Genomic DNA, 16,449 nt, shown 5'->3' with positions numbered 1-16,449 from the left:
GTCCAATACAGTGTAAAATAGTATTTCAATTTCGTTTAAGAGTAAAAATTGCAAATATCGCACTTTCAGAAGGAAAATATAAAGCCGTATTTTAATAAACTACACGCACTACACAAGGAAAGTGGGGAAGTCATGAGTTCCCGATCGATGAGATCCTCAGAGGCAAAACAACCAAGAGAAGGAAGCACAGAACCAGCAACATAGCCTGCTTAACAACAAAAAAAATCTCAAGACTAAAATAAACTCAAAAGCATTCGGGTAGGAATACCCTCTTGAACAGTGCACATAGGAATTTAAATAAATCCAAGCCAACATCTTGAGTTGAATAGGTTAATATTTAATATGCTACATCTAGACCTACTCAATAACTTATGCCATGAGATGAATACATAATTTTACAGTGTCACGTCTAAAGTTCCTTCCTTTAGAGTGCAGCATAGTAAAACCTAAAAATAAATATCTTAAATAGGATTATTATTAAGGCACATTATAAAGTACATGATCATCAACCATCAAAGAACTGTAATGTCAAGAACCTTGCTGTCTTAGGTACTGTAGTCACTAATAAATAGTCTTAAATAGGACTCTGAAATAGATACTAAAAAGTGTAAAATTATTTAAAACAGGGAACGAAAATAAAGGCCCTCCAGGCGGTCCTGAAGGGTTGAGCATCCGCTGACTTTGCCTGCCTTTACCCATGAGCCCCAGTCCGTACAATAAATAGAAAAGTGGTGGCGGAAGCCTGACCAGCAGATGAAAGTCTCCCCAAGTGAAACAGGCTGGGGAGAGGCATTAGAATGTGACAAGCTCCTCCAGCAAGGACAAGGGATGGACTCTTTCCTGAAATGTGTGTGCCGTTGATTGTCTGAGCGGTGGGCGGGTACAGTATCAGTCTCTCCACAATCCCACGAGTCCACAGGACAGATGAGAAAACAGCTTTGGTACCTGCCTGCCACTGTTCCTACCACCACACTCTAAGTTGATTGTTCGATGCCCATTTAGTTCTGCAGGCTGTGGCGACTGCGGGGAAGGACAACCAGCGCTTTTGCCATTGTTTTTGTTTTTTAAAAATCTACTATTACACAGATTCAAGCTACATATTGCTCACTCCATTTTCCCTGGTTCAACTAGATTCACAAAGCATTCTCTAACTTGGAAAAGGCAGTTTGCTTCCCTGATACTATAAAAAGAGCAAAAAATAAAAATCCCGATACAAAAGTGAAGTCCCATTTGATACCCCTGCCATCGTGGCCTAGTGGCTATCCGTGTAACTCAGGCTCTTTGGGATTGACTTCCAAAACTGCTTCTCTCCCCACCACCCCCATTCTTCCCTCTTCATCCCCAGTACTACCCAGAGTGCCTCCCCTGCTTCCCGATAGCTTTGCCTTCTTCTCCCTTTAAAGCTATTAAAGTCAACATTAACGCTCTCATTCGCTACTAAAAACTGGGAAATTGGGAGGGAAAAGAGAAACCCTTTGACTTTTGATCAGACGGCTGGTCCTACTGCATTCGGTCTGTCTGCAGCTGTTGAGGCTGGTACTGGCCAAAGGCCGCTGCGGCTGCAGCAGCTGCAGCTGCGGCCGCAGCCGTCCCAGGTGCCGCAGCGGTGATTGGCTGCTGGACAGCATAGCTGTAGCCCCCAGTGGTCACGTAGCCTGCAGCAGCCGGAGATGCTGCATAGGGGTACTGGTCATAGGCAGCGGCTGCAGCGGCCGCCGCCGCCGCAGCCGAGTATTGTGCGTAGGCGGCTCCAGTGTAATCAATGTACGGCGTGGTGGAAGCCGCAGCTGCTGTGGGCTGGACATGGGGAATAACCACTCCAGGCTGCACGAAAGCCTGCGGGTAGACGTAGTGGGCGGGGATCCTGTTAAGAAACGAGAAACCAAGTCAGACAACAGTCATCTCTAGTGAAACTCTTTGCTCAGAGATGGAGACAAACTCAAATTTAGTGGTTGCTATCAACATAGGGTTGCCATAATATCTGCTTTTTAGAGGTCCGTTTGATGCACCCTCGAGAGAATTCATCAGCAAAAACAGAATGGCATTCTCCTTGTTAGGATTTTCACTTAGGACTTCGAATCATGCTGTATCATGTATGCCAGGTTTGTAAAATGGATCATGATACGCCAAGGCTGCGTATGGAAGAGAGACTTAACAGGGGCTTTATGAGGATTTGTCGAGTTCGTATAAACAAGATACGGCCACCAAATAGAAAACTCCGCGCTGTGACTACAGGATTCAGAAGGTTGTCTGATGTTACGGTTCTGGGGGAGTGGTGGCCTGGCTGTAAGCGGGAGAATGGACTCCGAGCGGTCTCTATCATGGCAACCCTATTTGAAATCGCTAGGCAGACTCAGCACACATTAATCTCTCGGCAACCTCAGTCACCCTGATTAAAAATCATAATTACAAAAGAAGCAGGCGACAAAATAAAACAAAAAAACCCCAAACCAGGAGTGTAAAAGTTCACAAGTGTGGTAACACAGCAGTCAGCACCCCTCAAACGACAGTAGTGCAGTTCACTCGGCTCACAGAGGCTGTTGTGGGAAGCTACCGAAATGCTAACAAACAGTCCCAGCGGTGATTCCCCAAGAGGTGTGCAGCACGCTTTTGCTCTCTCTTTTACTTTAATTTTTTTCCATAAAGACAGAACAGTCAATCAAACCTGTTCGACTATCAGGCAACTGAGGCTCAGCCAGCTTGCTTGTCTCTATGCAAGACAGACAGAAAGGGATTGGGGGTGATGAGGTTGGTGGGAAAGTTAGGGACAGGAAAACACAACCAAACGTCTCTGAACTTATAGAGACTTAGAAGATACACATTGCAAGGCGACGCCTACTCTGCACGTCCACTAGCTCTTACGTTAGCCTCCAAGTCAGAAGAAATTGATCTCTTAGTCTATCTGCCTTCAATCTGCCCAGCTGACTAACATTTTGTACAGTTCAGTCGTGTGGTTATGGGTCACCCTGAAAACAGCCAAGGATATGGAACAAAAATCAAGGATCATTTTAAATGCTGCATTCACAGCTCACACACAGGACAGACCTGAGGACCTCACTTAAGTCTTGTTTAGAAAAATGAATCACGAGAGGTTTGTTTATGAGATCCCGTGCATTGCGGCTGTCCTTCTTGCCACTTGTTACCGCCCATTTATAAAGTGCTACCTCGGATATCTGGCTCATTTTTGTCTTTCTTTAAATGAATCTCCCTCACAGCTCCCTATCTTTCTAAAAATAGAACACAGGCATGCTATCTGGCTGTCAACAAAACCAACTTATTAGTAGCACAAGCACAAATAACCATCTTCGAATTCTAAAGAATTCGACACAAAACATCACCACGATCAGGCTTTTCAAAAGCAGAGTTTTTTTTTTTCTTTGTCTCTTCAGAATTCTGCTGGAAGCCCTCGTTAAGAACATCCATGGAAAAGATGAATTTATCAGAGAGGGTGGTGAACTCTGTCTCCCCGAGATAAAAATACACTCCATTTTACTAGAATTGTAGCTCTTTCCCACTGCCAGCAGAAGCCCTGTCACCAAGTGTTTCTGAGGACACTTGGGGATGTTCTTAACTGCATATCAGAAACCAGGCGCGCGGTCAGACACACATTCAGACCTCTGTGGCAGATCAGGTGACTCGCTCCCCCTTGGTGACAGGTGTGGCTATGTATAAAACACTGTCCCCAGAGCTGATATGTCCACAATGTGCAGACACAGCTAAGCGAACCTCCTCTCGTGCCAGTTTGCATGTGGTGACGGACAGCAGAGGCTGCAGCGGGCTATTTTTGATCCTGTCATGCGACAAGGGTTTCCAGCGGATAAAATGTCTTTATAAGGCCAAAGTAAAACATCTATCAGCTGCAAAGGCCAGCTAGTCTGAACCTCACTGATAGGGAGACATTAACCCTTGGTGTTCTCTGAATGTTCTGAGGACAGCACAATGGTTGATAGGTTTTTATCTTCAAATAACAGAGTAGCCCAAAGAAAGTTTATTCTACCAAAAAACAAAAACAGAAAGGCAAGATAAAAAGTGTTTGTGTAGGAAGAATGTGTTAAAACAGAGAAAGGATTGCTTTGAGAGTTACTGTCTCTGCACTTATGTTAATGACGACTTCTAACTGCTAAAAGCTGCCCAATGAGAACATAAATAATTTTTCTAGACGATCAGATGAATTCCATGAAGACTGGCAAGGGTGAGGAAGACATCCGAAAGGCAAATGAAGACCTGGGGCCTTTAAAAGATGATGGAGAAAGCGAGTCCAGAGACTCCAGAGAGACTTGTGTCTCAGTCCATGGAGAGGGCGGCAGAGTGCTGAAGGGAGTGTTGGGGGTTCTTTTAGTAGTCTAAGGAACTTTTAGTAGTCTAAGGAACGTAAGGCAAACTGAGAACGCCTCTCCTATTAGAATTCTACCAACCACTAGTCCTTTAATTCACTATAGAATGCTCACACTGAGCAGCTACAAACCCAAGAGCCAAGTAGACACCTTAGGTGATTGAAGAAAAATGACTGTATTTTCCTTTTGTCTCCATCTCTTCAGGTCCTTCTGACTTCTCTTTGTGATTTCCTTCTTGCCTTCTGCTTTAAAGACAAAGTCTCTCTATGTAGCACAGACTGACTTCAAAGTTATGATCACCCTGCCTCCACCTCCAGAGTTCTGGGGTTCCAGGCAGATGCCACCAAAGCACGCTAGTCTCTGTGATAGACTTTCAGAGTGACAGTATACCAGTTAGCTCTTCCAGTCTGCCATGCAGACTGGTGACCAAGTCTTCATTTCATCCATTCGCTCAGAGGAATCAGTAATCCTAACACCACACCAAACCATCTCTTAGATATTATCTTGGGTCTCTTGTGTGTCTGCTTCCAAACCACCTTTTTAGTATCTCTTTGTACCTTTCTTTGGACCCAGGTCAGCAGGGCATCTTACTATTTCCTGGACATGCCGCAGATCATCGGATCCCATGTTAGCACATGCCATCTATCCTTGACCCAGGATGCCAACCTTCCCCTGGTCCACCCATCCACCCTAGTTCTAGCCCTGAGTGCACAAGAACCTTTGGAAGGCCACGTTCTCTCCTTATCTCACACGGTTCCTATGTGAAAGAGATTGACATTTTTTCAGCCCAGAGTTGCTGTACATAAAAAAAAAGTTCTCTGTGAGAGGGGCCTCCAGTGACTAGAATAGTAGCTGCTTAATAAAATCTTTCCTCATCTTCACCCTCCTTCTAAGATCTAGCTCATCCTCTTCATGAAGACTTCCTGAGACCCAGGGATCTGCTGTTTCTCTTCTTCTGTCTGAGACCCTTTCCAGCATGGATTATTTTATTACTAGATGATGAAGAAGTGACATTATGTCTTTTCTGGCTGTCACTTAACATCAGTGGACACAGCTTCCAGGGTGAGGCAGAATGTGACTGAACTTGGAATCATACTCTGATACACTCACTGGTCTGTGATGGGGCTGAAGGCGGGGCGGGAATTATTAAACCTGTCTGCACTTGTTCTGTTTGTAACCAAGAAAGAACCTTAACAGTGTCTTTTTCAAATGCTTATTATAAGAATTTAATGGCATAATTTATACTAATCTCTTATCAGTTCTATATTTGGTGTACACACTGAGAAATGTTCCCTTCGGTTAACTTGGTGTAAACTACTCCTTAAATCTCTATTTCCAAACCTGTGGTATCTCCTTTCCAAAGCTGTGATGAGAAAATATCTCTCTCAAACAGAGACCATTTAGAAGCCGATGTTCACCAAGGCCACATGTTCCTCCATGTCTGCCCTCTGTGCTAACCCAGAAGTTCTTTCAGTCAATGGTTTTGTCTTTAGAGACCTGAGGTAACCCAGGGGCCATTTAAGGACCACAGAAAACTAATAGTCTTCTCACTAGCCTTTTAAACAAGTCAAAATTTAAGAATTCTCAAGCTTGCTTCCAGGCAGGCCTAAGATAAGAACATGGTATTCAAATGGCGTTTAGGATGACTAGGTGTGATTTGCTGCTTACAGATTTGGTATCAGGGCAGAGCCGAGAATCACTCAAAGAAGAAAGAGAAACCTTATTTGGTCTACCTGGAATGCTATTTGCTTCTAATCTCAAGTTCAACTTGAATCTCAAGTTCAAATAATTTATGCACACTGTAACAATTACCATTATCCATAAAGATAGTTAATATCAGAAGTGATGGAAAAGTAAGCACTATCAAAACACACTTTTTAAGATGTCCACATAATACCTATCACCATGGCGGTTCCCTTCTTTGAATTACTTTCTTTCTCAAGGAGCTAGAAGGACTGCCATAGCCAGGTCAGATATACCCAGCTGGCACTCAAGTACGCTGTAGCTGCTCTATACACTGAGTCTCTCTGCTGAGCCTCCCTGCGAATCCATCCCATCACTCCTTTTAGACACACCCAGTGCCCTCATCTAGTTCGGGTCTACACCGGCTCCTCGTGAGCTTGTCCAGGTCTCCCAATTCATGGGTTTTCTTGAGATTCTGAATTCCTCTCAAACTTGAACCAACAATTCTTGGCTGCTTTGCCATCTCCTTGTTCCTCACAATTGAATGCACAACTTCTTCCTCTGAAGCGATGGGCACATAGGAACAGCTGTTAACTAATTTGGTTTTCCGCTCTTTCACAAGGATTCTGGGGAGGCCAGGACTGAGCTCACCGTGACACCCTCAGATGTATGTTTCCTTCCATTGTCCCACATTGACTGATAGTCCATAGCAATGAAACATCAGCAGAAGGAGAAGGGAGGGGAGAAGAGGGGAGAGAAGAGAGGAAGGGAGAGAGAGAGAGAGAGAGAGAGAGAGAGAGAGAGAGAGAGAGAGAAGGGGGAATGCATGCTGCAAGTAACTCATTGCTGTCCATATCCAAGTTGGAAGTTGGCTTGGAAGGGGCTTTGATACATAGCTATATTTAATTATAGCTTTTTTTTTGAAAAAAGTTGTTGATGTTCCTAAGAGTGAGTGAGTTACTAATAGATTAAGGTAACAAGAGGGTAATAAAAAAGTGTCCATCAAAATATAACCTGCTTCTTCCAAGTCGACCTACTACTTGGTTTTGGTTTAGCCTCTATTGGGAAATGCTTATGGTAGGTATCTATCTGTGAAGATGGATTCTGGCCTTCTAGGTGATGCATGGAGATGCTTAGGTCCTAGGCTAGATAACAATAGAATTCTTCAAACCACTTGGATATTTAAAAGAGAATTAGAGTTAGAAGAATATTGATCAGGTGGAAGATAGAGGGACTTTCATGACCAGGATAAACTGATGGGTGGCCTTCCCCTGTGTCATGTTCTCTATAAGGGAACTGGGGACCTCAGGAGCTGGTAAGAGCAACCCAGAGAAAACACAAAGATGAGCAGGTTGTCCACCTGTTAGGTCTGAAAAGGAGGAGTTAGTATTGTGCTACTCAAAACAAAAACCAAACAGAATTAAGGGGGAGGGAGAGCCCAAACTGGTGAGTGTTAATGAAACCTGAATAGACCGCTGGACCTTTATCAGAAGATCTGGAAGGGGACATACATTGCAAAAGAAAGCCCATCCCCAGAAAACAGAGACTTACAACATGCAAGCAGTGAATCTGTATTCTTACAGAGAGAAGTCACACGATTTAGCACTCATTACAAAAAATGTTAAATTGAAGTCACAGGCTAATAGCTTAAAAGCAGGAGGGGGAAATAAAAGGCCCTTTGCTTCCCATGGCAAAGTCAAAAGTCAACACTGCTCACCACCACCACCAAAAACAAACGGCAAAGAGCCCCTTCCCCAAGGAAAAGAAAACACTCGCTACAGCTCTGTTCAATTAAGTCAAAGCACACAGTTTAGCTCTCAACACCACTTCATTACTGTGATAAATAAAATAAAGCACACGGAGGGCTATGGACTAGAATGAAAAAGAATAAAAACAACACCACCAACATCCATGCACGGTTAATCACCATCTGAGCTTGTGTGTCTGAGTCTACTGGTTACAGAGTTTAACTCCAAAGAGAACTAGTCCTCTTATCATGGCATCCTTCTCATCAGTTAGCTTAACTGTATACGAGCCCTGTCAGGTTAGAAAGAGATAAATCACATTGAGTCAAGCTGAACAGCAGCAATGGTGTGGGACACATGTCTTGTGCACAAGTCATACCTGGTATTTTTGTTTTGTTTGTTGGGTTAATCATAAGCCCAACATTTGGCTGGTTTGGAGACTGCATACTTGGTCAGATAACTTGACTCATCTAAAAATATTTATAGCATCAACATTAAAAAAATACATAAGCATATATAAATATGCACAACCCGGAACATTCTGTGACGCGTCGACCTTGTCTGCTCATAACAAAGAGACAGGGAAACAAATGGTGACCACGTGAAAACTTTGGAGGGTTTGATGAATCGACTTACCCGAAAGGTCTCTGTATAAGGGCTGGGTGAAGCTGTTGGACACCAAAGGCGAAACCTAGCAAAAAAAAAAAAAAAAAAAAAAACCCACAAATTTTCCATTTGTACACGATTAGGGACTTACTATCCCCACATGGAAACCGCAACCACAAATTCTCATTTAGAAAGAACTACTCTATTGATACTCTTTGGATTATGCATGGACATGTTCTTTATACATGAAAAGTGCATATGTTTTTATAAATGTTATCATTCATCCTAAATAAACATTTGGATAGACTAAGATTGGAAAACTTTTTAAAAAATGGAAAAGTTTAGTTAGCAGCCATAAAAAAAAAAGATTTAAAAAGATTTAGACCAGAGAAAACTACTCATGAGGGAGACCCAAGAACAACAGTGAAGTTAAATTCACAAATATTTCTAGAGCTGCCACCCATGAACGGGGGTGGGGTGGGTGGGAGTGAGGGAGACTGGGGTAGGAGAAAAAGGTCTTACAATTTAGGACATTCTGGAATGCATAAAGCATTAAATTTACATATGCATAAAACATAAAGTTACAGTTTACATTTGCATTACATTTGGCATTTACAATATTAAAATTTTCACAAAAACAAATTTCCCCATCATTCTTCATTCTTTTAAGATCAGTACACGCACAAAAGATGTTTTAGAAAGACATAGCTTTGAATGTTCGTGGGTATTTCTCAGTCTATTCCCTTTCTGACAACCAAGCCTATGAAGGGACGTGTCAACCTCTTTTTAAACTTCTGTAGGAAAGGCTTGGTGAAAAAGCACATGATTTATTCAACGAAGTTGCTTGCCCAAGGAACCGAAGATATTTGCTCTGTTGTCAACTGAGTTATTGCCAATAAATGTAAAGGACAGCGGCAAATAAAACGGTGGGCCGTATTTTCACATAGACAAAAATACTACATCCCATTGGCAGCTAGCCGTGATGGGGATTTTCATAAATTATTCCGCATCTCCAGCTAAGCATCAGTTAAAAAACAATCTGTAACCTGTGAAGGGGAAACTTCCTGTGTGTAAGTATTTGATTGCTAGTATTCTGTATGTGGAAATATGTGCCCTCGCAGCCATGCCTTCCCTGAGCACTCTGTAACTGTCCCAGACCACGCTAAGAAAGGAGGCTTTCTGGCTGGTGGTGACAGGGCCCACATAGCTTACCTTCTTAGCTACAAGTGGCTAGTAAAAAAAAAAAAAAAAAAAAAAAAAAAAAAAAAAAAAAAAAAAAGACAAAAATGTGTTCATCATATAGGAAATGCATGAAGTAACTCCTGGGTGTAAGCTCTTCAGAACCTAAGTTCTATTTTTGCACATAGCTATGTTTCAAGAAGCCAGCGGCGTACTTAGAACACTCATGTATCTTTAATAGGCCTTGGTAGAATAAGCAGCCCCTGGGATCAAGTTTTACCAAACACAACTATAGTTTTTCAGGAAGCCAGTGTTTTCTGGGCTGGGGATGACAATGGGGATCATTCCCCCCAGTGGGTGGGAAGTAGGGAGGGGAAAGAGAAGACATTGCTCACCTGGCTGCATGATTCTTGGTTTTGCTCCCAAGTATGCCAGATTCACGTTGGCCTTCCTACCATCAATGATGGGGTTGGGATCCTTGCAGGCCCTTTCGGCAGCAGCCCGGTCAGCCATGGTGACCTTAGCAACATACACAGACATACACACAAAGCCCTCAGTTAACCCCTGAAGGAAAAATGTTGAAGTCACTGAGCTTGCTTTCTTTCCTTTTCTTTCTTATTTGGTAGGGGATTGGGACATCAACTCTTCATCCTCCGCTTAAAAAAAAAAAATAAGCAGAAAGAAGAAAAGAGGAAGGAAGAAGCCCTCTGCCTCTACTGAGAAAGTCCTAAAGGTGCTAGTGTAGGGCCTAACAGAGATTTGGAAGCCACGATTCTGAAATGCCTGTGGATTTACCCCCTTCCCAGTGTACCCTCTAAGTCTCCACCCGGGGCCCCAGAGGCACTGTGGGTTTTAAACAAAGTCTGCCCTCAAATCAGCCGGTTGCTCCCAACAGGCAAACACTCCTCAGTGACAATAGCGATTGCCCTGCTTGCTCCAGGCTCCCAGCTCTTTGAGCAGCTGAATTTGCCTCTTTAAACCTCCAGGAAGCTTAAAGCACTGTTTCAGTTAGGCAAACAGCCAAAGGGTCAGCTTTTTCTTTTCTTTTTTTTTTTTTCAGAATCTACCTTTGCAATTTAAAAGGTAGGGGTGTGACAAGAGAGGAAATGGCAGGTCCAGAGATCCTGTGTCTCTTCCCTACCCCGGCTTCAACACAATACACACACACACACACACACACACACACACACACTACTTTTTTTTTTTTTTTTTTTAAAACAAAGCCACAGAGCACTTAACAAACAGCTTCCAAACCCGTAATGCCACAGTGCGGGGTTCCGATCTCTCTCTCCTAGCTCTTTACATCCCAGACCTGGCTCTCATTCCCGAGCTCTCCGGCCACCCTAAAGAGCATCGTCTGAGGTTCTCTCGGTGCACCGCGAGGCAGACACAGGCCCTAGCTCCCCAAACCCCGTCACACTTAAAGTTTCAGCTCAGCTCCAAGTGGAGGAGGCGTCCCGGGAGGTCCCAACATTGCCCCTACCCCCAGCCATGACCACCGGGGGCCGGGGGCCTGGGGCCACTGGATCCCTTCTGGCCTGTCTTCGATCTTCCCGCCAGGACCTCTCTTAGTTGTCCCTTACCCACCCCAAGTCCTCTTTTCGTGTAACTTACAAATCCGTAGCCCCGGGACTTGCCGGTCTGCCGGTCGGTGATGACCACCGCCTCCTCGATGTCTCCGAAGACCTCGAAGTACTTGCGCAGGCTGGCGTCGGTGGTGTGGTAGGGCAGCCCTCCCACAAAGATCTTGGTGTACGTCGTGTCCTTCTGGGTCGTGTGCATCTTCGCGCCCGCCCCGCGGCTCGGGCTCCGGCTGCGGCTGCGGCTGCGCCTGGTCCTTGGGCTCCGCGTCTCCCGCAGCGCGCGGCGGCCGCCGGGGGCCGAGGGCGCGCGCGGGGGCGAGGGCGCGGCGTGGGAGATGGGCGCGCGACTTCCCGAGTGGCCCGGGGCCCCCGACACTCGCCCGGGTGCTCTGATCCCGTCTCCGCGTCCGGTCACTGTCCAAATCCTCCCTATCGTCCGGGTGACCAGCTCCGCGGCCGTGGACTGCGCGAGCTTTTTGCACTCACCCCTCGTGGAAGTTAAAAAAAAAAAAATTAAACGCAAAGAGAGGGTGGTGGTCTCCGAGTCCAGAAGAGGTAGATGTTTCTCAAAAAAACGAGTAGCTGGAGTGGAAGCGGGAGAGGCTCAGAGGCCACCGCGACCCGGGGCACGGAGGTGGCAGCTGGGGGCGCGGCGCTGGGCCAGGCTGGGACAGGGAACGGTCCCTCCTGCCGAGGAGCTGCCAGACGAGTGCGGACGGAGGACAGCTCTTCACCCCTCTGCTCCCTTCCCCAGCGGCCCGGGGGTCGACGCCCGGCTGGGGAGGGGGCGGGCCAGACGCCTGCGATTGGCCGGGACAGCACCTGGGGCGCCCGGCGCCGCCGCCCCCCAGCTGTTGGGAACAGCTGCTTCTCTCCCGGCGCACGGCGCGGCGCTGGGTCGCCTGGCTGGGGCTCCGGCGCTGTTGCTGGGGTAGAGTTGGAAACGGCTGGAGGCGGTCTGGCTCTGCTGTTGCCTGCTCCTACTGGTCAAAGTCGCAAAGACCCCTGGCGACTCCGGCAGGGACACAGAGCAGTCAGAACAGGCCTGGAAGGGGAGCTGCTTGGCTCTCTAAAGCAGAACACGAGAGCTCTTCGGGCTAGGCCTCGATGGCAAGACCGATTTGAGAGTCCCTCGGGGCTTGGGGCGGTTTGTAAAGAGACCGGTTCCCTCCCAGACACCTGGGGCCAAAGCGATCTGTCTCCTCTAGGGGTCTGGACTATGAGAAAGAGATCTCAAGTTTTCTTGGTCCCCAAAAGCTGGTGCTGTGGGGAACCAAGGGGTAGAACCCGGTGGGGTGTGTGTGTGTGTGTGTGTGTGTGTGTGTGTGTGTGTGTAACAATATTAGTAATAATAAAAAACTAAACATCTGACCATTTGGGTGTGCTTGAGAAAAGCATTAACGTTAATAACTCAAAACCAGCAAAGGGTGTATGTGTCAATCGTGCTGTGCTCTCTGCTTCAAAGGACCGAGCAGCAGGACTGCACCTGCCACAGTCATCAAATGTGTGCGTCCTGCCTTAGTTACTCAGGAAGATGGGTACAGTGTCTGTCTCAGAAGTCCATCCCACTCCCGCCTTTTTTCCTCCCAAGCAAAGAATCTGTTTCTTTCTATTTGAACTACAAACATTTAGTGAATTGACCTTACTTATTTATCTGGATATAATTGTAAAAAATATGATTTCTTTAAAAAGCAAAAACAAAAACAAAAAACAAAAAACTAAAAAAAAACAAACAAACCAACATGTTACATAACCGCTGATTTCTACCATCAACTTAAAAAGCACAAGTGGAAGATATTAAATGCAATATGTATTTATTAATTTAAGCTAGCTCATTGGCACTTCTTTTCCTAAGTAGGGCTTTTAATTCAAGAAGACTGAAATCAGTCATATTTGAGGTTTGGATTAAAACACTTTTTTTTTCTTTTTTGAGAAAGGGTCTCCTATATCCTAGGCTGGCCTTGAACTTCCTGCGTACCACAGGGAAAACTTTGAACTCTGGCCTCCAAGTCCCAAATGCTGGGATTACAGGCACATGTGCTTGGGCGATCCTTGGGGAAGGAATGCTGGGCTTCCGGCCTGCCAGGCTAGCGTTCTGCCAGCTGAACTCCATCCCCAGGCCCCATGAAGGTATTTAACGTGAGCAGAACATTCCACCTCTGCTTTCAGGGCAGGATTTCTGTTTCAGAGGTTTTCGCTCCGAGAGTCCGGTGTAGTCCCAACACTAATTACCACTGAGCTACACCTTTATTTCCTTTTAAACAGGTCAGTGTGTTAATCTGATAGAACCCCAAAAACATATCCCAGTTATTTCCCAGGGCACCTTAGCTGTCAGCCCAAGACAATGAAGAATGTGGTGTTTGCAAAGGTGAATGAGAATCACTGGTGAATATTCTGGCAGAAACTCTTCATTCATCTTGCTGATTTATATAGGAGGTTGACTGAGATGATCCGGGTCTTTAGCTTTGAAGCCCCAGTGAGAGACAAACAAAAATAAGAATTATATCTATTGCTAATCCAGCTGAAAAATTAAGTAATTTATAATGCAAGCATTTTATATGAAATGTGTTAGATTAAAGCCTGAATGTGAAAATATAAACCTTCTCCACAACCCTTTAGTAATGCACTAGTCCAGAAGGACTCAGTGCTAGTATGACAAAAGATAATTTTTTTAAATAAAAAAAAAAAAAAACAGGCCCTGGAACAGAAGAAGCATGCTTTTTAACATTTAACATTCACCTTGCCATGCCACTTAAGGATTATAGAAGCTCAGCAAAGGCCTCTGAGAGAGGAGATGCCTATCAAGAAGTATCACCCACATTTACCACTGGCTGTTTTGTGTCTTCCTAAATGGGTAAGAAGACAGCCCACCCTGCAGGGAACTGTGACACTCTCAGGGAAAGACAGTGTCTGGTAGTGCAACCCAGAGTTTGGATGTGGGCACTAGGCAGAGTGGACAGAGCTAAGGGGAAGTTCCAGCTCCATAATGGAATGGCTGTATCCTAAAGAAAATACATTGTTTACTCTGAGGGACTGGGGAGACTGCTTTGTGGGTAAAATGCTTGCTATACAAGTGCTAGGACCTGAGTTTGGACCCCAGCATCACCATAAAAAGCTATATGTGCTGGTACATGTTGGTCAACTTCTGGCCTTTGCATACACACACACACACACACACACACACACACACACACAAGAGAGAGAGAGAGAGAGAGAGAGAGAGAGAGAGAGAGAGAGAGAGAGAGAGAGAGAGAGAGAGAGAGAGAGAGAGAGAGAGAGAAGCAGGGGCAGGGCGGGGGGGAGCAGGCTTGTATGCCATTATTGAAAAAAAACCACAGGTAACAGCACTCCCTTCAGTCCCATGGGGGCTCCCATGATATGCCTTTAGAAAATATTTTACTCTTTTGTCTAAAATTGTTTCATTTGGAACAAGATGAAACCTGGGCATTCACACATTTTAAAATTCTAGAAATAATCAAGGCACACTAATCAACTGGCCTGAATTGCTGAGAATGGGGGTGAAGAGGAACCGTGTATATTTCCCAAATCTGCCTCAAAAGAATCCGCCATCCAGTGTGCTTGTTGCACACCACGGGTTTGGCCTCACATCCACACAAGGGTAAGCACAGTAACAAAGGCCAGATCCACTCTCAGTGGGTTTAGGAACCTGTGCCATCAAACCGTGTATCCCCCGAGGCTGTCAGATGGATCTGAATCCAAGCCTCAAGATTATTAAATACCGAGTATTTCTGTACAATGACCCATCACAAATTCAGGTTTGAAATAACAATACAAGAAGACTCTTCTCTCTTCCCCAGCGGCTTTTGGCAGACGAGACACGGATATCCACATGTCTTGTGCAACATGTGCGCTTCCTTGAAAAGAAAGAAAGGTAAAATACTATAAAAGTTGTCAAGAAGTTCCAAGCTTGCCATAGCCAAATTAGTGCACATGGATGGCCTGAATTCTTGGTTACCATTTCTTGGCAGGATTGATATAATTTTATTACTTACAGCAGATTACCATCCACATTATCCAAAAACTCTTTACCTGCTAAAGGCCAGAACCAAATTCAAAGGTTGGGCTTCTTTTATCTATTTTTTTCCTTTTCCCCCTCTACTTCTCCATCTTTAACTAATCATGGATAACAAGTCTGGGCTTGCACGCATCTAGAAGAATTCTGAAGGGGAAAAGTGACAGTTTTGAAGGTTGAAAAGGTCATTTCTTCCTGGACTACCCCAGTGTCGATTCTCTCTTGACTGTCACTGCAGGTCATCCAAACCCTGTGCAGAACCTTACAGTATTAAAGAAATAGGTTCTGAAAGCCGGGTCCTGGGGGATCAGCTCAGTCAGTACAGGGCTTACCTTGCAAGCAGAAGAACCCAAGTTCTATCCCCAGAACCCATGTTTAAAAAAAAAAAAAACCTCAAAAAACTAGGCATAGTAGAATGAGTTTGCAATCTAGCCTAGCATTTGAGAGGCAGAGACCACTGGGGAGCTAGCTAGCCTAGTTGGTAAGTTTCAGGCCAGAGAGAGACCCTGAAAAGAAAAGAAAAAGCAGCAAAAATCAAGGTGAGCTAAAGGCTGGAGATCAACTCCATGTGCACATGCTCATCCACACCCTGGAAAACACGGACACACACACACACACACACACACACACACACACACACGAAGTATTGACTGAAAATACAGATATATATATATATATCCCATGTCCCATGCCAGGTAGGAGAACTGACCCCTTGCAGGATGTTTAGGCCAGGTACTTAATATTTTTTGAAAATAAAGTGTGACCTCAGGTGGCCTTTGTTTAGCTTGTTTGAGAGTGTTCTGTCCGTCTCTGAGTCCCTGTAAGCATTCTGATACAGGCTCACAGGCTTGCTGGCCTTTGGAACAGCCAAGCAGCTACACCTGTGTCTCAGGGTTGGCTGGTGATCCTTAGCCTCAGAGAGCACACACATATAATGGGCCCCAATGGTGTTTTTGTGCACAGAATTGGCACTCGGAAGCCCAGTCCATGCAGTCCAGCCCTATCTTGGAAAAATCTATTCAAGTTGCATTCTATCTCAGCTGCAGGAAACGGACAGGTGCAACTATCGAAGTCCCAACACTGATTTTATGTCTATCATGAGAAGCATCGGAAAGCAGGGTGTGGTTATTCGAGCGACCACACAAAGTTAAAATGAAAGTGAGGGGGTGTGAAAAAGTTCATTGCTAATTTCACCTTGCAAACAATCTCCCTCTGCTGCAACTGTGAGCACACTTGACTTTCTGTTTAAATTTGGAAGGCCAGGGAGAGAATCCAAGCATTTAACC

The 16,449-nt window shown here is 45.1% G+C and overlaps 1 protein-coding gene across 1 annotated transcript; it reads right to left on the bottom strand.

The window, feature by feature from the left end:
• Positions 1 to 1,500: 1,500 nt before the first annotated feature.
• On the bottom strand, positions 1,501 to 11,329 carry Rbm24 (RNA binding motif protein 24). Its single transcript, XM_038335278.1, has 4 exons — positions 11,162 to 11,329; positions 9,943 to 10,066; positions 8,399 to 8,453; positions 1,501 to 1,864 (listed from the first exon to the last, which is right to left on the bottom strand). Exons 1-4 carry the CDS (start codon positions 11,327 to 11,329, stop codon positions 1,501 to 1,503), a joined length of 711 nt encoding a protein of 236 aa, XP_038191206.1.
• Positions 11,330 to 16,449: the final 5,120 nt, after the last annotated feature.

The sequence above is a fragment of the Arvicola amphibius genome, chromosome 6 (assembly GCF_903992535.2).
Source record: "Arvicola amphibius chromosome 6, mArvAmp1.2, whole genome shotgun sequence".
Taxonomy (NCBI): Eukaryota; Metazoa; Chordata; class Mammalia; order Rodentia; family Cricetidae; genus Arvicola; species Arvicola amphibius.
The sequence above is the reverse complement of the archived record's forward strand: the minus strand, read 5'-3'. Positions and strand labels throughout refer to the sequence as shown.

What these genes read in the sequence shown, in the direction of transcription:
- Rbm24 (XM_038335278.1), bottom strand. Translation starts at nt 11,329, where the DNA reads ATGCACACGACCCAGAAGGACACGACGTACACCAAGATCTTTGTGGGA. An exon ending in ACCAAGAATCATGCAGCCAG is followed by an intron (nt 8,454 to 9,942) that starts GTGAGCAATGTC and finishes TTTTTTTGCTAG; the next exon opens with GTTTCGCCTTTGGTGTCCAA. An exon ending in CTTATACAGAGACCTTTCGG is followed by an intron (nt 1,865 to 8,398) that starts GTAAGTCGATTC and finishes GTTTCTTAACAG; the next exon opens with GATCCCCGCCCACTACGTCT.